General features: G+C 36.4%; 1 protein-coding gene across 1 annotated transcript in view; it reads left to right on the top strand.

The window, feature by feature from the left end:
- The window catches only part of LOC306876406 (neural-cadherin-like), a gene marked incomplete at both ends in the record, with an annotated part of 304042 nt that overhangs the window by 179479 nt on the left and 101399 nt on the right, over positions 1–23164 (top strand). The window contains 8 exons of the mRNA XM_079427539.1: positions 1761–1928; positions 3465–3714; positions 6039–6166; positions 8189–8375; positions 11833–11976; positions 15792–16075; positions 16937–18560; positions 22012–22105. Coding sequence (XP_079283665.1) covers positions 1761–1928; positions 3465–3714; positions 6039–6166; positions 8189–8375; positions 11833–11976; positions 15792–16075; positions 16937–18560; positions 22012–22105 — 2879 coding nt within the window. The remainder of the gene's footprint in view (positions 1–1760; positions 1929–3464; positions 3715–6038; positions 6167–8188; positions 8376–11832; positions 11977–15791; positions 16076–16936; positions 18561–22011; positions 22106–23164) is intronic.

The following is a 23164-nucleotide window of genomic DNA, read 5'->3' as shown; positions in this document are numbered from 1 at the left end:
AAAAACTAAGACAGCTGCATATTTTCACTTTAATACCTTAAAACAGTAAGTGTGCTATATTAAAGGTGACGTACTGTAACATGAAAATCTGACTTTTTCCATATTTAAGTGCTATAAATATGCATTTGCAAACCCAGAAAACATGAAAAAGAACAACCCAGTTAAAAAAAATTTGGTAAACCTTTCTCTGCAAGCTTGTGAAAAAACGAGCCGCTCAGATTTCACTCCCACCGTAAAGCAAAAAGCGGATCTTATTATAATATTATCACCCCTTAATCTGTAAGTTTTCACTCACTGCACCAACATTGTGCTTTCGCAAGCAACAACGGTGTACCAGCTCTAACACCATGGCGAAAGTTTGAGCAAAGCATGCTAACTGTTCTGTCTTTGGCTGCACTGACGAGCACAGAACAATATTTAGAGTCCCAGGCTTAAAGAAGACAAGAGAGCAGTGGATTTATTGATTTATTTACTGTATATTACACTGCTGCCACACAGATTTAATATAAATGTGATTTCTTTCCCAGCTATTTACCTTCACGGACATGACTGACTGTTTTTGTAATTTGTATGTGTTTTAACATAAACTTGTGTGTGTTCGACAGTTTAAGGCCCCGTTTACACTAGTGCGTTTTCGTTTTAAAACGGCGTTTTAGAATGAAAACGATCCCCGTTTACACTGGCGTTTCCGCTGCGTTTTAGAAACGATCTCCGTTTCATTACACAAGCGAAACTGCATGTCACATGACCATTCATGCAGGTACAACCATAGATATGTGTAGGTACTGTAGATTCCCTGTTATTTAGATGGCGGCCACGTCAAAAGTCTCAGTTTTCAACCTTGAAAACGCCGGAGTAGTGTAAACGATAGGCGTAAACGTAGCAAAAGTTATGTGTTTTAAAAGGAAAATGCACTAGTGTAAATGGGGCCGAAGCAAAATAAGAATTTAAACTTAGAACTTAATTTACTTAGTTTAGTACTCACCTGCCGTGTGACAGCTGCTTTCTGTGCGTGTGCTTCGAGTGTGTGCGCTCAGAAAACCGTATAACAGAAGTTTAAACTTATATAACTTAAAACGCATGATTTCAGTGCAATAGACATGTTAATCAAAATCAAACAGATGTTATTTATCAAAGTATCTGGAGCTGTAAAGGCACAGCCCTATTCTGGAAAAGGGGATGGGGAGCAGCAGCTCATTTGCATTTAAAGAGACATGCACAAAAACATTGTGTTTCTGCTTCCATCCAAAATAGTCATTTCCAAAATTATATTATAAATGATATGTGGGGTATTTTGTGCTGAAACTTCACAGACACATTCTGGGGACACCTAAAAGGGGCAAACTAGGTCTCCTTTAAAGAGAGATGTAATATAGAAATAGGAATATAATATAATAACTGCTGTTGTTTACAATATTGTGTGTGTGCACATTTGAAAGCAGATTTATAAGTATTCTGTAAAAAATTAGAATAAAATAACTGCAATTAATCTCATTTTAGTTTTTATACACATTGAAACATTGATATTATCAAAGTCTTTAAATGTATTCATTTTGTTAAAAAATATTAATCAACTTGGCAAGCTAACATGCCAAATTTGACATTTCTAAAGCATTTGCTAAAAGCTGTTTTCTTTCTTTGTTTTAGATTCAAATATTTCACCCTGAGCTCCAGTTTGAAAACCTTTGTCTTAGTACATTTTCAAATTTTCAGTCTTAAATTATTTTGACGCCTCAATTATTGCATTTGATTGTTTCCAGAGGACCTACATCAGCAGGCAGATCATCGCTACAGATGGAGGGAATCGGAGCGGTTCAGTCGAGCTGGCAGTCACCATCACTAACGTGAAGAACCAGCCTCCACAGTGGGAGAAGGACCAATATGAGGTCGTCATACCTGAAAACACTGTCAGAGACACTCCAGTTGTGGTATGCACTTAACATGACGCTAAACACTTATAAACTACTAGATCTCTGCAAATATGTAAATTATGTAGATTTATGCCTGCTTTTTACTGCACTTAATGACAAGATCAGAGTCAGAGAGGATAACAAACAGTGACTGTCAGTGGTCCACAGATATTCATTACATAAATATGTCGATTTCACCCGTGCTAAATATACTGTGAATGAAGAACCATAAACCAAGAGGCAAAACAAACATACCGCTTCTTCTAAGTGATTTATTACTTTGGCCTTTGAAGCACACCTGTGAGGCACTCCATTAATGACCATGTCTTTCATGAGTGCATTGAAGGAATGCTGTGATGGATGTGGATAAGTTTTAATCCAACAATAAGATTCTGTATATTCCTCGAGGGGCTTCCCAGACACTGTCGACTTTGCTGTCATGTACTGGCGGTTACAACTGACAGTCTGTGCTTTCTGCTCAACCACACAGAGTCTTCACACAGCCTGTCACAAATCCACAAGAACACAAAGGCATACACACACACACACATACACAGTCCATTTAAATTAATGGTAAGATGCTGTAAGGTTCCAGTCCCCACGTCAAGCAGCGTTTCTGTAGCCCTGCCATGAATCATCTGTTCATTCCCTTCAAATTTTAAGGACGTTGTTTCATTACATTCACTATTTAGGAAGTCAGCCAATTGCTGAGTCACTGGATAATTTATGGACATTTCCTTTTTTTCCCGTTTTCATTCGGTTACAAATGCACTGAAAGCATTAAGTTGCAGAATTTCCTGGAATACATTTATCGCCATTAAGACCATTATTAATGCAGATGAGTATTTCATGAAGAGCAGTATAAATAAATAGGGTGAGGAGGAACAAAGGGCAAAAAAAGGAAAATAAATAAAAGACAAAAATAGAGAACTGCACAGAGATAGTGCTTGCTCTACTCCTTCTAATTGATCTTGTGTTAAACTTTGTTTGTGTTCTTGTTGGTATAGGAAGTAATTGAACTTATTTAATTGATCTGTTGTGGTGATCTCCTTACAGTTGCCCCATTAACAGAGATTCACAGCTGTTATATTTAAAGACAGACTAAATTCTCCTAGAACAGAAAGATAAGTATTTTGATGTTGAACCTGATTAACCTGCAGTGTTCAGATGTGTCTTGCTTATAACATTGCTTATCATTTTTAAAATAATGACAATTATTATTTTAATAGTATATCATAAAATACTTTAAATGTGTGAATATTATACAGGAAAACGTTTAGGGTGGGCAAGATGCTTTGAAAAACGTTTTATGCTCACCAAGGCTGCATTTATTTGATCAAATATACAGTAAAACAGTAATATTGCACTACAGTGAAGTCATTAATAGTAATATAATTTCAATATGCCAATTAGGAAACAAATCACTTTTGATGAATTTATTGGATCATTGCTATATAAAAAGTATTCAATTCGTTCAATAAATAAAAATCGTAATGACCCTAAACTTTTGTATAATAATTTATCTATGAATATTAAACAATTTCCTCCTTGCAGACTATCAAGGCCACTTCTCCACTGGGTGACCCGAGGGTGACTTATAACTTGGAGGATGGATTGGTGCCAGAAAGCAACATGCCTGTTCGTTTCTACCTAACGCCGAATCGTGAAGATGGCTCTGCCTCTATACTTGTCACAGAGCCCTTGGACTATGAGACCACACGCAACTTCATGCTTAGGGTTCGAGCTCAGAACGTGGCTCCTGTTCCCCTGGCTGCCTTCACTACTGTTCACATAAACATCACAGGTAAAGGACATCTATATGGCCCAGCACAGCAGAAACAGCTTTAGAGGCTGTCATGAGAATGTTAAAAATTATTATTATTATTGTTTTTGGACTGTATATTCCTATCTGTGCAGTCTTTTATGCTGCCTACTTTTCCAACTGATCACTTTGCTCAACCAGAATGACAAACCTTCATGTATATTTTTAATTTAGCTCAGCTCAATTAAAAAGAAGTGGTGCAGATCTTATATAAACCATTAAATAGAGTTACTTCCATGTAAACCTTGCATGAACCCAGATTTAAAAGTAACTTGTATGCACAAGCTATTTCAAGAAACTAAGTTGAAATAATTTAAAGGACATGAAGTAGATATTACATGAAGATATTACAGGCTTGAAACATCTCATCATGGCTTGTAACGGTCAAAACGTTTATGAATACAGAATTTTGATTATAATAACATGCAAAATGTAGTGTTAACTTTAAAAGCAGCTTTTTGCATGTGCAAATGGATTTTCATCAAATTGTGGAATTTAGTATGCTTGTAAATATTACTAATTACCTCAACAATTTAAATTAGGATTGAATTGATTCAAATTAACAGAGATCTGTGCATGTAGTCACTGTGGAACTTGTTAACAAACCATTTGCATGTATAGTTTTATCAGCCACTTTCTCATTTCTTATTAAAGCAATTTACAAGAAAATGTCTTTATATCTACCCTTTAATCACATTTAAAACAACATATTTTAATCTGTTACTTGTTCCTTGTCCTTACGCTTGATCATTTCTTTTTAGAATCCATTCACGCTATTAAAATGCATCCTATAGCCACAACTATTTAATAGCTTTTATTTTATCCCACACTGTCTGTTCGCCTCTACTTAAGTATTCCTGTGTGTTCATCTCTTCCACCCCAGGAAGTCTCTATAATTTCCGTGTAATTTACAGAGTTTGCCCTGCAGTGTTAATCTGGCTCTCACTTCATGGATGAATCCCTTGCTCTCCCCCAGTTACGACTGCTCCATAATACTGATCCAGCTACAGTTACAGTATTTAAAAGATGTATGTTAATACATCTGGAGTTGTAGGAGGACACTGGCACCTGATCAGGATCTGTTTTGTGAACTGAAGGGTAACATCTTCATGGGAAACACTTCATTCAGCGTAAACTACAGACAAATAATTTGTTCTGGTGCTTTTGATGTATTTTCACCATGCTTCTTTCTCCATTTAAGAGCACAGCCAGTACCACGTTCGAGAGAGAAAGAGAGCGGCAGAGTGAAATGAGAGAGTGCTAGAGGGAGGAGATCATAATGGATTTGGCCTTCCTGTTTAATTCATGGTTTACGGCTTTGGCTGATAGAAAATTAAAACCTCAAAGTACATCAGATGGTGATTAGTGTCTGGAATTATTGAACCCATTAAAGATCTTACCCTAAATTCCAATGTCCTCGTGTCCCTTCTAGGACTGAGAACAGCACATTTTAGGAGAGTAGGCTTGGTATTAATTTCCTCTTGAACACACAGAATCCACTAATGTAATACGGCTTAGATAAGACATAATGTCAAAGTTAAGTCAGATTTGTTTCTGATGGAAAGCCAGAGTTTTAACTTCCCTCAAGCTACCAAAGATATTTCTGCGTCTTCATGGTCAGGTGGCTATAACTCAACAAAAAGTGGTCAAACCGATGCGTTAATGCTGGAAACAACACAGAAATATTGATTCACATCAATAATGTCTTGTTAAAACTGGAAGTACATATGGTCTGTGCACCAAGGCCACATTATTCATTTTCTTTGAATGACAGCAAGCCCAATATATATATGTGACCCTGGACCACAAAACCAAATTGTCTTAAATGTCAATTTATAATGCACTTATCAATAATAAATGCACTTTCCATTGATGTATGGTTTGTTAGGGATAGGATAATATTTGGCCGAGATACATCTATTTGAAAATCTGGAATCTGAGGGTGCAAAAAAAAATATTGAGAAAATTGCCTTTAAAGTTGTCCAAATGAAGTTCTTAGCTATGCATATTACTAATCAAAAACGAAGTTTTGATATATTTACAGTAAGAAATTTACAAAATATCTTCATGGAACATGATCTTTACTTAATATTCTAATGATTCTTGGCATTAGATTTTTGGCAAAAAAATATTTTGATAATTTTGACCCATACAATGTATTTTTGGCTATTGCTACAAATATACCCCAGCGATTTAAGACTGGTTTTGTTTTCCAGGGTCACATATATTCCTTATGCAACAACCAAAAAAACTGCTTAAGATATTAGTTTGTCAGGTTTGACTGTGTGACTGTCTGCTGTTGACAGATGTCAATGACAACGTTCCATTCTTCACCTCCTCCATATACGAGGCATCTGTGACTGAAGGGGTGGAAATTGGGACTCTAGTTCTCCAAGTGTCAGCCAATGATCTTGACCTGGGACTGAATGGGAAGGTATGAAATAATCTTTTTCAGTTGATCTAGCTATTCACTCAGTCAACCTCCATCTCTAAACACTGTTCTCATACAGTACACTATGCCAAGCAATAAGATCTTTAAAATTCAAATAACTGTATCTCACTATGACCTCCAAAATGCACTTATTTATTCTGATAAAACCCTGGCTACTGTTTTTCAGCATTATTTGTGTCATATTTCAGCGGGAAAGCAAACACGTCTATAGCTCTTAGATTTCATTATTTTGTACATAAATACAATTATGTACTGCACACATTCAGAGAGATATCACATTTTTAATAGAATGATTTAAAGAATGATATGCAGTCTGTCATTCTATGTATCATTCCACTGTTCAAATATTTTTTTTTGTAACACTTTATTTTAGGGTCTCTTAACTAGTTGCATATTGTATTATATATATAATATTGCATATTAATAAAATATTAGCCATTTATTAGTAGTAATTAAGCACATATTATATATTAATTAATTAATATATATTAATGCCTTATTCTACATCCCTATTCCTACCCAACACCTAAACTTAACAACTACCTTACTAACTATTAATAAGCAGCAAATTAGGAATTTATTGAGGGAAAAGTCGTAGTTAATAGTTAATAAGTGATCCCTATTCTAAAGTGTTACCTTTAAAAAAAAAAAAAAATGTTTTTGAACAAGTCTCTGATGCTTAACAAAATTGCATTTACTTGATCAAAAATAATAAGCTATTGTGAAATATTATTCAAATTTAAAGATTTAAAGTAACCGTTAGTTTAATATATTAATATTATTATATATTTTAACATTTATTTCTGTGATGACAAAGCTGAATTTTCAGCAGGCATAATTCCAGTTTGTTGCATGATTGTTCTGAAATATTTTTAATATGCTGATTTGGTGCTCAATAAATATTTATTATTACTATCAATGTTAAACAGATTACAGTTTAGCAGTTTGGCTACTTAATGTTTTTTGTGGAAACTGTGGTAAATTTTTTAAGATCCTTCAATTAATAGAAAGTTCAAAAGAACAGCATTTACTTGAAAAAAAATTTTTGTAACATCATAAAGGTCACTTGATCAATGCTATGTCCTTTCTACATAAATATAAAAAAAAAAAAAAAAAAAAAAAAAAAAATGCAGACTCCAAACTTTTGAGTATGTTTCTGTTGTTCTATTGGCTGATAGTGTTTCTAAAAATCATCACTGTTGAGTCATGCTGTGGACCGTGGTTTTGAAGGTTGTGATTAAATATTCCTGTCTCTATGCTCAACTCTCTGTTGAGGGGCCTTTCAATAGTCCTCTGAATTGCAAATTCCATGCAATGGCACAATAATGAGTATCATTTGAGGGTGTAAATGCTAATATCATTTTTTTTATCTTACAATACCCCCCTCACACACAGCTCCTTTTGTGCCAGATTGGATTTGATGCAATTTTTATTAACCTGACCCCTGAAATCATTTTATTATGCCATTTACATTTAATTCAGCCTTTTACTTGTGTTCTCGGCTCTAATGCAGCCGGCAGGGCATCATTTAATACTCACACCATGCTGGTTTAGTGTGGCCGTTCAGAACAGCTTGTCTGATAATTGTTGTTTGGGGCTTGTTGAAACAGCAGTTGGCACCTCTTCATCAATTCAACAGTTTTGGCTATCTAGATTAGCTTCATTATTCTTAACTTGAATGGCCTTCATTTCTGCTTTACCTGCTGGGAAATTGCCAATGTGCGTTACAGGCATTACTGGCAGAACACGCAACAGGAGGTCTCAGTTTCAGGTCAGAGCGCTGGGTGAATAAATTATGAGGAGAAGGCTGGATTGTTTAATTACATGTGATTAGATGAGGTGAAGTAGTCTTAAACACACATACACACACACACACACACACACACACACAGGAAGACCAGTATTAATTGTTAATGCATTTTTCACACAACCCTGTTAACTGTTCCGTGACAGGTTTGCCACTTTTTCTTGCTTTTTGACGATTTCTTTTTTATTGTGTCTCAGATCTCATACTCTCTACTGAATGACCGTAGTGGAGACTATAAGTACTTCCGCATTGATCCTGAGCTGGGCACCATCTACACAGAGGCTGTGTTTGATCGAGAGACCAAGGGATCCTACCTTTTGGAAGTGAAGTCAGTAGATGGCTGGGAATCAGCCAGGCCAGGGAAGCATGGACAACCCAACTCAGGTACAGTGACCCTAATGTGGCACATTATGTGAAAAGCAGAATTACAGTAAATGGTTCAAACTGATATGAAAAAATAGGGAAAAATGTTCTCATGTATTATACATTTTACAACAGTTACTTCCTGTCCTCAAATCTTATTGGTTGAGCAGCATTACAACATTTTCTATATACAGTCTGACATCAATGTAACTTTTCACTGTCTGTATCACTTGTTGGTGTTTGAGTTTCAGAGAGGCTGTCAGTATGTGAGTAGGTGGTGGGCTTTATTTTGTCATTATTTCTGTTGGAAATAAACAGGAGTATGGGTCAAAAAAACCTAAAATGATTGAAAATACCCCTAACATTTGAGATGCAGAAAGTGCCCCTGTTTGAGTTTTTGTCTTTATTTTTATAACATATGATGTAGTTTTTCCCGAATATTAGTGCTGATTTGATAATGATTTTATACCACAGTTCAATACACAAGATGTTAATATTAAGTGACTTACTTTTCAGACAGTTTCACCAATAAAAATAATTCCAAACAAAGCCACAGCAAAACCGTTGCACTTCTATGAACAAAACAGCACTGTTTTGTTGCTGAATAAATCCATGTTTTTGAATGAATCAGGTGGGTCAATGAATCACCAACCACTTGCTTGGTTCCTCAATTAATCAGCCACTTACATGAATCAATTCAATGAATGACTTACTCGTTAAGACAGAGGTTTGCTGCCACTACAGGTGGTTTTAGTTTAATATTTAAAGTATAATTATTTTTTTCTCCCATCATTTTATTTCTTTATTAAAAAAATACAAAGATTGGTCTGTACTCTGGACAATTTTTTTTAAGTTATAGCAGTTCATAATGTCATGAGATTTAAGTTTATTCAAAAACATTAATCTCATGACATTATTTACTGTGCAACTACATCTAAATGCCTCTTCAGATGTAGCTTCTGAGCCACATCTGCCAAACCAAACTGTCTACCTTAAATATTCAGGACTCATGCAGATCATATTTGAAGCTTGTGTTTGTCACTATCACAATGGTCACTGATGCTATCAATAAAACAATAATTTATACAAGATTCATATAAGTTAGTAATTACATCTGTCAGTCACAAACACTGACTGTTTGAACATAGTCAGTGGGTTTGTGGGACTTCACAATACAAAGCTAAAGAGGATCTAAAGTTCAGGGGAATATTTCCATTAGCTGCATAAAATATTACATTGCATAATCCTTGTTTAATATTGACAGCGTGACAGTTTGATTGGATTTGTTAGACCAGAAGGCTAGCCAGAGTCTCACACAAATGTATTTTTCATTCATTGTGTAGAATATTAACAGCGTCTCTTTTGCCACTAACTCTTGAAGTAAACTAGACAAAAGTTGCTGGCTGAAATGTTGATGAAGGTGCCAGAGGAGACGGGGGGATATCAGGGAGTTGCAGGGACAGTTTGAGAGAGAAATTGATTCTGCTCCAGTATTCTCTACCCTCCTCTGCTGTCTGTCTGCTCACAGTTTGCCTTGCACTCCAAACAGAGGAGACGTGCACTCCAGCACACTTACAACTGTAGTGAAATACACAAATTTAGATTATCAAATTGACAACACAGCAGTGTCAAATGCGGTCGAGCTCACAAGAGACAGTGTGTTGATTAGCGGAGAGTCGTGTACACACACATAATTACTAAGAAACATGTGAATGCTAATTGCACTAAGATGCTGTCAAAAATGTCAGTATGACAAGGAAACAAAACACAAGTGCTGTTTGAGCAGAAAATCACACAACAGAGTTGTGCCTCTGCGTTTTTGAGGGGAAAACATGACCGCATATTCATGCCGGAGCTCTGAACAACATGCCAACCTGTCAAAAGGTGGCAGCTAAGCGTATGCTGTGCTCTTTTTACACAACATAACACGTCAGAAAGAGAGCATGATCAAGACTCGAATCAGACACTTTATCTACGAGTCTATCCGCCTCTCACAGCCCTGACTGAGCTGAATGCTATGAAAAGTTCATTACATGTTTGATTGTTTAAGTTCTCCTATGCTTCTTTAGAGTAGCCTAGGACTTGTTGCTTTAAAGGGATAGTTCACCTAAAAATTAAACTTACATAACACTTTAGTATAGGGAACACCTATTCAATATTAACTAAGAGTTTTCTCTCAATAAACAAAATTTTCTGCTTATTAAAGGAAGTTGTTAAGTTTTTGTATGGGATAGGGTTAAGGGACCTAAAATATGGTCATGCAGAATAAGGCATTAATATGTGCTTTATATGTATTAATAAACAGCCAGTATTTTACTTATATGCATGCTAATAAGCAATGAGTTGGAAATGGTCCTTAAAATAAATTGTTACCGAAATTTCTCCTGTCATTCCAAACCTGTATGGCTTTCTTCAGTGGAACATAAAATATAAATTCAGAATTTTATTGAGTCTCTTTTATTTATTTTTTTAATTTGATTAATTTTATTTGTTTTTTGGCCCATGCAATGGAATTCAAAGTTTACCAAACCTTTTTGATGACCAGAATTCTTAAAAATGTTTTCTTTTAAGTGCCACTCAAGAAAGAATGTTATAAAATTTTGGAACAACAACATGATGCAACCAACCCGAGTTTGAACCTGCTTTTTTCTGATCCCATTCTTCTCCTTTTTCCAATTACATATCAGGTCAGAGATGCATTTATTTTTAAATAAAAATGAATAAAATATTCAAAAAGTTGAAATAAAGTGCCCAAAAGGTATTTATTATTGGATTTAAAGTGTGTTTAATGGGCATTTAATAGGCTCTGCCTTTATTGAAGGTTCAGTATGGTGGTAGGTGTAGAGTTGGGCTTTATGGATGTAGAAACAAGTAAGGTCTCAATATGGCAGCCATTTATTCTTTTATAATTTAAAAAAAAATACAATATATACACTGAATTTGTTATTATTATTGCATGCTTTTTTATATTGTACTACAATAAGCTGATGTGCAAAAAGGTATCTTCACTAATTACAAATAGCATCTAACACTATTTGCACTTTGTCTTTAATTTGTGGGTGAACTTTTCCTTTAATAATTGCTCTTATCTTCAGCAGCAGATTGTAAATGATGTGTCTACTGATAATTATATCACGTAGAGCTCATTTAAATGGGGCAGACATCACAAATTTCACTTGCTTGCACTCAGTAAACACACAACCCCCAGGGTTCTTTACATCACCTGATGCTTCAGATATGACATAAAGCCTCACACATGAGAGGACAGAAAATGAATGAGACAAACAGGAGACACAGGAATTTGATGGAATTGGAAATGTCAGATATTTACAAAGATGGGAGGGAGGAGAGGGAGAGAACGAGAAGTGGGGAAACGGCAGAGGCAAACACTTGAATGCAAGAAAGACAAGAAAAGTGAAGTAAAGATAAGAGTGTCTGAACACAGATTGCTAATCTTGTGTGTTTCTACTCTTGTCAGATACGGCATATGTGCGTATTTTCATCAGTGACGTGAATGATAACAAGCCGGTGTTTGCGCAGTCCGTGTATGAGGTCGACGTGGATGAGGATGCTGACGTGGGCTCCACCATCCTCACAGTCAGCGCTAATGATGAAGATGAAGGTAGGTGAAGATGTGGATGATAGGTAAAACAATATGCTCACTTGTAAGACAGAAGTGGGAAATATGAAGTGTTGACTCGGGGTGTAAATGAGGGTTGTAGATTTGAGAACCTGACATCATAGCTCAAGTGTGATCTTCAACACCTGATGCATTTTCTGTAAATTGTAAGGAAAATGTAGAATAATTAATTTATGAACACCTTACCAAAAAAAAAAAAGAATCACTATAATTAATTATGAGGGAAAAAAATTGCATTTTATTATACATTTCATTTTATAAAAAATAAAAAATTAATTAATTCAAAAGAAATATGAAACAATGTGGAAGATCAAATAAAAAGGGAAATATTATTTCAATATTTACAGTGTTTCAGCAGTTGGACTATATTGGTACATAAACCTTTCACAGGGCTTGGCGAGTGCACAGCGATATTAATGAAACACAGTTAGAAAATGTTTCCATGAGTTTGAGCTATTGCTCTCATTCATTCTGCTCCATGCAATAACATCTGTACCACTCATGAATGAGAGACAGAGACAGTTGTTTCCTCATCAATATACCCTAAGAACAGAACAAATGCAGCTCCCAAGATAACCGGCCTCATACATTACCATGCAAAAGCCTTGGATAATATTTTTGTTTTATCACACACTCCAGAAACGCGCTCGAAGAGGATAGTCTACATAACTCATCAGCCTGCCTGTCTGGCTATACAGATGCACTACTGAAGCGTGCAATTCCCTGTGGTCCAGTTGAATCCGCGTTGTGCTCCTTGGTGTGGATTTCATGCAGGAGAGAGGAAGGGAATTCTTGTATCAGTCATTCATCATAATACAGCCTGGAGTGGCTGGACATTCCCCGAGCCTGTAGCTTTAGCCTGATGAATAGATTTCAGCCTTCGCTGCAGCTCTGACTTAACCCGAACAGCCGCTGGAGCAGAGCCATCATTGCACAGCTGCGCTTTCATAAGGAAGCCGTGCTTGATTCTGTGCATTAGCAGAAAACGCAAATAAAACAAATATTCCCTAATGCAATTTTGTTGAGGTACAGAAGGCAACACAAGATGGTGGAGATGAAATGGCGATAAGGCTCCTAATGTGTTGTTCCCTGTTCATTAACCTCGTACCAGCAGGGATATCCAAACACACTGCGAGCAGATCTGAAGGATTGTTAAGCAGGAGTGTTTTTGCACTGTTTGCTTTACTGGGTTATTTGTCTCTTTGCATTTATTACGACCTCAGAGAGATGAGCTTTGAGTCCTAAATACAAAATAACAGCAAAGGAGTAATAAAGAATTTAATAAAATTGCGTGCTCACAACACATGCATTGCATCTTTCACTTTTTAATTAACAGAGCTCAACAGGGGAGCCAAACATTTTCTTTTAAGCTGGTTTGGACTTTGTGCTCCATTCAATTCCATCCATTCTCAAGTGAACGAAATGTGTACCAAAATTCAGTTTTGGTGAACTCTGACCTGCAAATTCGGTTAGCACGAGCAATAGACACCCTAAATATCACAGGCTGGATGGATTCAAAGAACACGCAAACAATAAAGCTTTGCCGTGTTGTGAGGTCACAAGTATTTTTGCTTACTGAAGTGTGGTTTTGGACTACTGTATGCTGCAGCTCTCATTGGCTACATTCACAGCACGGGTGATACTGACCTAAATCCAAAAGTGCCCGCCAAATTTATCTAACAGCATAAAATCAGTTTATCAATGTGTGTTAGGCCGTGTGTCCACCACAGCATTTTTTTTTCTTCTGAGGCCCCGTTTACACTAGTGGGTTTTCATTTTAAAACCTCCCTTCCACTGGTGTTTCCACTGCGTTTCAGAAACGATCTCCGAAACCGAAAACGCATGTCACGTGACCATTCATGCGTGTACAACCATAGATATGTGTAGGTACTGTAGATTCCCTGTTATTTAGATGGCGGATGCGTCTACATGCTTTGAGCGGTCGAATGGGGAATCTACCCATACATATCTATGGGTACAACAATGAGCATGATGTTATTGTTTACACGGTCGACAAGGATACGCAGTGTGAATGTGGGCAACCACACCATCGTTTTCAAAAGTCTCCGTTTTGGTCCGTTTACACTGAAACACAACCCCGGAGTTTTCAAACTAAAATGGGGTCTGCAGCATTTTCAAAAGACTCTGTTTTTGACCTCGAAAACGCCAGAGTAGTGTAAACGATAGGCGTAACCGTAGCAAAAGTTATGCGTTTTAAAGCGAAAACGCACAACTGTAAACGGGGCCTGAGGCTAGCTTATATTTTCAGTTGTTTTGGTGGAAGCGTTGCGTATTTTAAAAAATGGTAGAAGCGTGATGAGATGCTAAGTATCTGTTTTACGCTGTGCATTTTTCTTGCTGCCTAGAGTTGAAAGATGTTCAACTTTGCGTAAAACGCAACATTTATCACTCTCACTTTTTATCTAGCTGTCCAATCACAGTGGAGGAGGGACGGGACAAATACTACAACTGTCAAATCCTGCTTGTACTACGACTGAACAACAATGGAGTTAATATTGATTTAAAAAATAATATTTTGAGTATTCACATCTGTACCAGATGAAATTCTCAGAATACCCCCAATATTGAGAAACATTTAATTTGCGTATCTGTCACATTATGTATATATTATATTATATATTATATTTATACATTATATTTTACCTAATGGTACCATTATTAATTAAATATTTTATATCTGTTTAAATATCTTAAGCACATTTGATGCTGTTAATTCCTATTACACATGACAACGTTTGTTTAATTGCCGAATACTGTTTAATATGCCAAAAATGGGAAACAACACAAAAAGAACCTTTTAATTATAATTACTGTATTTATTATTGTTATCTTCATGTGAAATGCAATGATCATCAAAGTTAAATAAGAATACAATATAAGAGTTAGTACAAACAATATTGAGAAGATATGCTCAAAAAAACACCTCTTTAAATATATGTAAGATTAAATGTGTAGTTATATATTGAAAATTATAATTTACTCATCCTCATTTCATTCCAAACCAACATGACTTTATTTCCTCAGTGAAATAAAAAATAATAATATATTTTGAACCATGTGTTTTAGACCTCCACTTTTGTGTTTTGCAGAAGAAAGTCGAAGAGATCTGAATTGAATCCACACTTTTACCTTTCTTCTGCTTAATCAAACTAAACTGTCAATGATTTAAAAAAAAAAAAAATCTGAGTTACATGCACAAAAGCACAGAATGGGGGCGGGCTGGTGGCATTGACAGAATAAAAAAGGTTTAAGCTACATGAGCATTGAACACTGCGTTTTCTTTTGAACTTGAACTTGTATGCTTCAGAAGAGAGCTTGAGCTGAATGGACTTTTGATTGAATGTCTGACAAGAGCTATGCAAAAGTACAAAACAAAGTTTTAGCACAGGACAAATCTGAAAAAAATTAGTTTTTCACAGATTATTGTTAAAGAATTTTTCATTCAGACATATCTCCACCTAATTTGAAGTTTATTGGTCTATGTTTCCATGGTGGCGAGTTTCCAAGGCTACTCTTGACAATAACCTCTAAAGGCAATTGAAGCAGTTTATTGTTCACCTGCAGAAAAAAGCTTGTTTCGTATTTTAAATAGATAATTTTTTTTCTTGCTAACCATTTTTCCACTTTTAAAAGTTTCTGACTTTTAGCCTTTTGTTCAATAGCCTTTATATCAGTGTCAGTGTAGGTCTATGCTTTCCTTTTTGTTCCTCTTCAGAATTAATTCAGGCCAGAGGAGGAAGTTTTCTTTGTTTTCATTAACTGCTCTTATTCTTCAGGTGCTAATGCCAAGTTGCGCTACCAGATAACATCAGGCAATGTGGGAGGTGTTTTTGACATGGAGCCCGAGGTGGGAACCATCTTCATCGCCCAGCCACTGGATTACGAACAGAACAAGCTCTATAAATTACATGTCTTGGCATCTGATGGGAAGTGGGAAGATTACGCTACTGTAATAGTCACCATTGTAAATAAGAACGACGAGGCACCTGTGTTCTCTGTGAACGAGTACTATGGTAGCATGACAGAGGAGCTGGACGGTTCTCCTGTCTTTGTGTTGCAGGTACTGCCTTTAGATTCTCTGTATTGTACATATCAGCTCTGCTCAATTTTCAGATCACATGTTTGTCATTTTAAAATAGCAGCTTTTTTGTGGCTCCTGTTCCTTAATTAAAAGAAAAAAAAGAAAAAAATAACTATTTAGGAGCTTCTCTAAATGTAACAAAAACAGGTCATGGACATGTGATTACCACATTCTTCTTTCATTAATAGGCTATGTGAAAATGAATAATACAACAATTTATTGGAAATTGCCCAAACACTCATTTATGGTACCTTGCCAAGGTATTTTGTGTTTCGTAATTGTAGAGATTGATTTGTTCTTCTGAATGCATTCAACATTTTGATCGTGTCTCTAGAGGTTTATGCATAAGTCCAAAAAAACAAAGTTAATTATTAAAAGTCTGAATTTGCAGTGAGTGACATCACTTTATTTGTCCAAAGATGTGAGGCTCATTTTTAATCCGAATGTTTAATCTTTTTATACCAAAGTTGTTGGAGGTAATCTTATTTTCTAACTTTTTAATTTTATTAGTCAAGAAGGAGTTTAAAGTTTTTCCTTAAGCTTTCTTTCTTTCTTTCTTTCTTTCTTTCTTTCTTTCTTTCTTTCTTTCTTTCTTTCTTTCTTTCTTTCTTTCTTTTGTAGTATTCTATTCTGGGTTTCTCCTTGAAAGACAACTCCTAGCTTAGCATGTTTATAACCAATAAAGTCCAGAAGAGTAGGGATGGATGGGTGAATGGATGTACTAATATATGGATGGATTCGTGGATGGACGAATAAAAGGTTTTTTGAATGGATAGATGATTAGATCTTATGTTAGAGTTTGCAGATTGAAGTTTTAATATATTTGCTTTGTTTTTGTAGGTAACAGCATCTGACCCAGATAAGGATGCTGACCAGGAGGCTTTGAGATATTCTCTTCATGGTCAAGGTGCTGAGAGCGAGTTCATCATTGACGAGGTGACGGGGAAGATTTATGCTCAGAGAACATTAGACCGCGAGGCCCGGGCAGTGTGGCGTTTTGTGGTCCTGGCCACGGATGAGGGCGGCGAGGGACTAACAGGATTCACAGATGTCATTATCAACGTGTGGGACATAAACGACAACGCTCCTCTTTTTGCTTGTGCTCCGGACAGTTGCAATGGTGATGTGGCTGAGAATTCCCCACCTGGCACTTCCGTCATGGAGATGACAGCCACTGATCTGGATGATGCAGCTGTCGGACAAAATGCAGTGTTGTCCTATAGGATAGTAGGTAACGCTGCCCTTAATGGCGCTAATAGCGGAGCAGATGTGTTCAGCATCAATCCTGCTACTGGGACTGTTTCAGTGGCAGTGTCTGGCCTGGACAGGGAGAAGACCGACTCGTACGTGTTGGTGGTGGAGGCACGAGATGGTGGAGGTATGATAGAAACAGCCACTGCCACTATACACGTGACAGACGTCAACGACCACGTACCACATTTCTTGGACCATTCGTGCTCCGTACGCATTCCTGAGAGCAGTGAGCCCAACACAACAATCATAGAGCTTGCCGCAGAGGATGCGGATGCTGGAGAGAATGGCCAGCTGACCTTCAGTGTGGTGGCGGGTGATCCCGAACAGAAGTTTTACATGGTTAGCCATCGACAAGAGCAGCGTGGGACCCTTCGTCTCAAGAAGCATCTGGATTATGAAAGACCGGGCGAGCAGCGCTTCAACCTCACCATTAAAGTGGAAGATATGCAGTACTCCAGCCTGCTTCACTGCACACTTGAGGTCGAAGACTGCAATGACCACGTGCCAGTCTTCATTCCTCACTTTCTACAGCTTCCTGCCGTGCAAGAGGATGTCGCTCCAGGAACTAGTGTGGCAAGTGTGGCTGCTAGTGATTTGGACTCGGGGTTGAATGGCGAGATCACTTATAGCATTGCTCCGGAGTCTGATCCGTACCATCTGTTTTCTGTGGACCAGTCGGGGTTGGTCACTGTGGCTAGTGAGCTGGACCGGGAAACAGTCGCACAGCATCACTTGGTTGTACTTGCGACAGACCATGGCACGCCACCGTTGACTGGCACCGCAACTATCCAGATGGCTCTGCTGGATGTCAACGACAACGGCCCTGAGTTTGAGGCTGTGTATGCACCAATAGTGTGGGAGAACGTTTTGGGCCCACAGGTTGTGCGGCTTAACCAGAGCTCCACGTTACTGAGAGCCATGGACCAAGATTCAGAGGAGAATGGCTCACCCTTTTCCTTCTCCGTGCCTCTGGAGTATCGCTACAGCAATGATTTCCAACTGCAGGATAATGGGAATGACACAGCCACCATTACCGCCCTGAGAGCCTTTGACAGAGAGAGACAGAAGGAGTTTCTACTACCTGTCATTATGACAGATAGCGGCAGTCCACCGAAGACCGTCACGAACACACTCACTATCACTGTCGGCGACGAGAATGACCATGCCCACATAGCTGGACAGAAGAAAGTGTTCATCAACTGTCACAAAGGTAATGGCTTTAACATTATAAGTATGTACTAGCAGATAAAAGGGTCAGTAATGGTTAAATTACATTTAATTAAAGTGCAGATAAAATTTCATTTAAATTGATTGTAATATTTGACGTGTGGGCTTATCTGTTAAATCAGGAGTTTCTTCATTGACCTAGTTTAAATTGTTTGTGATTGTTTGTATAAACCAAGACATTTTTTAAAATTATTTTATTTCCCTGATGATTATAATAAATATAATATATCTTCAAAAAGCAGGTTATATCTTTAAAGTTATGCTATAAATGTATTTACTGGTTTATATACATACATATGTTTAATACATACACATTTAATACACTACCGTTCAAAAGTTTGGGGTCAGTAAGGTTTTTATTTTTTTTAAAGAAGTCTCTTATATTCTCCAAGGGTGCATTTATTTTATTTATTAAAATAATGTAACAATATAATATTGAGAAAATGTTATTACATTTTAAAATAGCTGTTTTCTATTTTATTTTATTTTAATTGTAATTAATGTAGGCCTAATTTAATGTAATTTATTCCAAAATGACAAAATGTTATTTTCCGTTCTGAATATACTCCAGTTTTCAGTGTCACGTGGTTATTCAGAAATCATAGTAATATGCTGATTTGCTGCTCAGGAAATATGTATTATTGTTATCAATGTTAAAAACAGTTTTGCTGCTTAATATTTTTATAGTATCTGTGATACGTTCAAAAGAACAGCATTTATTTTAAATAGATTTATTTATTTATCCATTTATTTATGTATCCATTACTTCCTGAAAAGTATTAATTTATCAAATTAATAATAAAAAAAAAAATCTTACTGACTCCAAAGTTTTGAATGGTAGAGTACTGTATATTGTAGCTTTGTCTATTCTACCGCAAACCTCACGTTATTATTTTATGATTGATAACAGGTGTGGATCATTGTTTTAATGCTACATGCTAGCAAAGCACACACACCTTAATTGTGGTGCACACACAACAAACGAGAGCTGTAACATGTATAATAGGCAATGTACTGCATTATTCTTTGCTAAAGATGAGCAATTTAGAGCATGATAAATGCAACTTTTCTTATTCAAATGTTTCATAATGGACAGAAAATATTTTAAGAGTGCCTGAAAATGTTGTAAACCACTTAGTGAAAAGGCTGAAAAGTCAGTATGTTCATCTTTTACTCTCTGGAAAATTTATTAAGGCTCTCTTGAAAGTCATTTGGAGTAGATTATCTATGATTTACTAAATAGGGGAATTGTTGAGAATAAAGCTATATTTTGGCAACATTTAAAATAATAATAATAATAATAAACATTCTATGAACAAACATGTTGAAAATTGAGGAAGAAAATACAGATTTAATTCTTATTCAGAAAATTGCTAAATTTGATCCATTTCAGTCAGCACTAGTGTCAGTAGGCAGTCACTGTAATGTTGTGTGACTTTAGCATGCTGGCCGATTCAAATTATAATATTTTCCTCCCAGACTTGTTGCTATGATACATTTCAGAGTATAAGTTGCTATTATTTGCAATATCAGCTGCATTTTTTTGGGGATGGAAGTCATGCATTTAATAGCATTAAATAGCTTTACACAAATGTTGCAATTTTGCTACAGTGGATTTCTGTGGTCAAAGTTATTTTTATAGAATCATCTTTTAACGAGTTACTTACTATAAATAATGAAATCAGCTCATTTGACGACTAGCTGTTAAGTTGTTTAAAAATAATGCACACCTGCTTTGCGAAAAAATTTTTGTCTATGTGCAGATATATTAGGGATCTGCTGATAGATTTTAAATGCTCCCATATGCTTCTGTGTGAGCGAAGTGATGAACATTGTAGCCAATCACAGTGTAGTAAATTAGCTCAAGGTGGAATATTAATCATTAATCATAACTCTTTATAATTAATTATAATATTTGGATTAGTTATTAGAATTAGCTTGATAAAGCAGAATTTACAGTACAATCAATTGACCAGGTCGTCTAGTGAACGCTCAGTATTGATTATTTATGAATTCAAAGAAATCTTAATTTCCAGGGTAAGAGAAATACCCTTTTTAAAGTACAGTACTACTCAGAGCATGTAACAAGATCAAAATCGTTAAATTGACTTTGTTGCAAGCAGGGAATCAGAAACAAATATTAATATGTATTGTGCACAAAGGAACGTCTTGTTTGTATGGTCAGTGCGTGGGTTTCAGAAGGGTCCGTTCTTACGGCACGTCACATCTCACATATTTTTGAGCAAGAAAACAGTCTTATCAGATGGTTGCCCTGGTAACTGAGCCCTTTAGGGTGCTCTTTTGGGGGGAAGGGTCCATAGACCCTCACAGATTTTTTTGTTGAATGAGATGGTTTGCTGGATTATTCATTAAATATAATGAATAAATTTGTGTCTGATTGGTTCAAACGCTACAGCAGTCATATCTGTTGAGCATGTGAACACATTGCTAAATCAGCAGTGTTTAAGAATTGGCTTAACAGTGCTCAAATATTAGCGGAAAATGCATGTTTTTAAAATTTAAGTACTGACTGGTACCGAAGTCAGTACTTTTGACAACACTAGCCCCCGATGATAACTCCAAAATGGTATTTTAGGGTTAGTAACAGGGGATTAAGCCATTGATTATAAGAGAAAGAGATCGAGTTTAACAGTTGTAAGCTGTAAGTTTACCTGCTTCAAAAACAGCTACTGAGAAATGTCATGTAGCTTTTCAGTTGTGAAACTATATTATCAAAAAAGTCATTTGTAGGGCAGCACTGCCAACAAATTTATGTGCGCATATACATTTCCATCTGTGTTCCTGTACAGTATGTGTGTGCAGAAAGAGCAGGAGAAAGAAAGCGTGATTTCCATAGATAATAAAAGATAATTTAGTGGGGAAAAAAAATATTTTATCCTATTGTATGTCATATTTATTTTCTTGATCAATGTCTTTGTGCATTTTGATTAATTTTCTATTGTAGACCTTGGAAATAACTTAAATAATTAGGAAAATTGATATGAAACTTTAATACAGACTACAGTCTGTAACTTCTTCATAGCTGTGAGTTAATGGAAAATTGCACACTTTAACATTCTTCAACCAATCAGAATCAAGCATTCAACAGCCCTGTGTTATAAATATATATTTATTTATTTATTTATTTATTTAGTCATTTAGCAGACGCTTTTATCCAAAGCGACTTACAAATGAGTACATATATCCACAAGCACAGAATAATACATGCTGTATGTCAGCTTATGGTTCTCAGTAGACATATATCTGTGGACAGTGCTGAATGCTTGCAGTGACACAGAATCTCTGACACAGACCAGCATGTACACATTGTTTCAACAGACACAAGCTTACATTTATACATACTGTGTACTACACTTGATGAACATGCAATGTTTTGACACAAGGTATTATTATTTTTTTTTTAATAATGACAGGGAGAATGCCAACTAATGTACTGGGGAAGGTTTACTCACCAGATCCAGATGACTGGGATAACAAGACTTATGCCTTCGAGGGACATGTTCCTAAGTGAGACCTTCTTCTATTTTCTTCTCTTCTCCTCTTTCTTTCTACATCCTTTTCCTTTCTGTCCACATCATTGCATCATACCCTACACATGGTTAGCATGTTTATACACATCTCCCAGCACCTTAATCATTTTTTCTGCACTCTTTGTGTTATTTAAAGGGGTCAAGGGATCTCAAAGAACAATGTCAATCCCTTTCTTCTCACATCCCAGCATCTTCCTCTCTTGCTCTGCTCTATTGATGTTGTGCACTTTAGTGGAGAGGCGTATACAATTATAAGATGATCCAGACAGGGCCAGCCTTGAGATGTCTTGAACACATACAGTGCCCTCCAAAAGTATTGGAACAGTAAAGACAAAATTGCTCTGTTGACTGTAGACATTTTATTATTGGGTGATTCAACACATAGATGTTTCACCAGTTAAGACATTCAGCACTTTTGGAGTTTTATCCCTCTATCTGATGTGAGCATAAGTATTGGAACAGTTGCCTCACAGGTCTTTCTAAGTGATCAGCTGTGTCCTGTTGCATTCATTCTTCAGATATTAAGAGCAGGGAATGTGTCATATCAGTTATATCCATACTTCTGCATTCTGAATCTTGCATTCGATGATGACACACACAAACCAGGATGAAGATGAGGGAGCTGACTTTGAGAGAAAAGCAAGCAATTTGGATGCTAAAAGAAAAGAGGAAGTCAGTTAGAGCTCTAGCGAAAACAAAGGGCATGGAGAAATCAAGAGTTTGGAAACCACCAGTGACACCAGCAACCAACAACGACCTGATCGGCTGAGAAAACAACAGTAGTTGATGACAGACACACCATAAAAGCTGTGAAAATGAATCCTAAAAGACGTGCCTGTAAAATCACCAACAACTTCCAGAAAGCTGGGGTGATGCTCTGACAATTTACTGTCCGCAGGAGACTTTGACACAGAATTACAGATGCTACACAGCAAGAAGCAAACCTCTGACCAGCACCAAAAATAGAAGGGCAAGATTAGAGTTTGCAAAAAAAGCACAAAGGTGAGCCAGAAGAGTTTTTGAACTTTTATCTAAG

The sequence above is a fragment of the Barbus barbus genome, assembly GCF_936440315.1.
Source record: "Barbus barbus genome assembly, chromosome: 1".
Lineage (NCBI taxonomy): Eukaryota > Metazoa > Chordata > Actinopteri > Cypriniformes > Cyprinidae > Barbus > Barbus barbus.
Note: the sequence above shows the minus strand (reverse complement) of the source record. Positions and strands in the feature narration are given on the sequence as shown.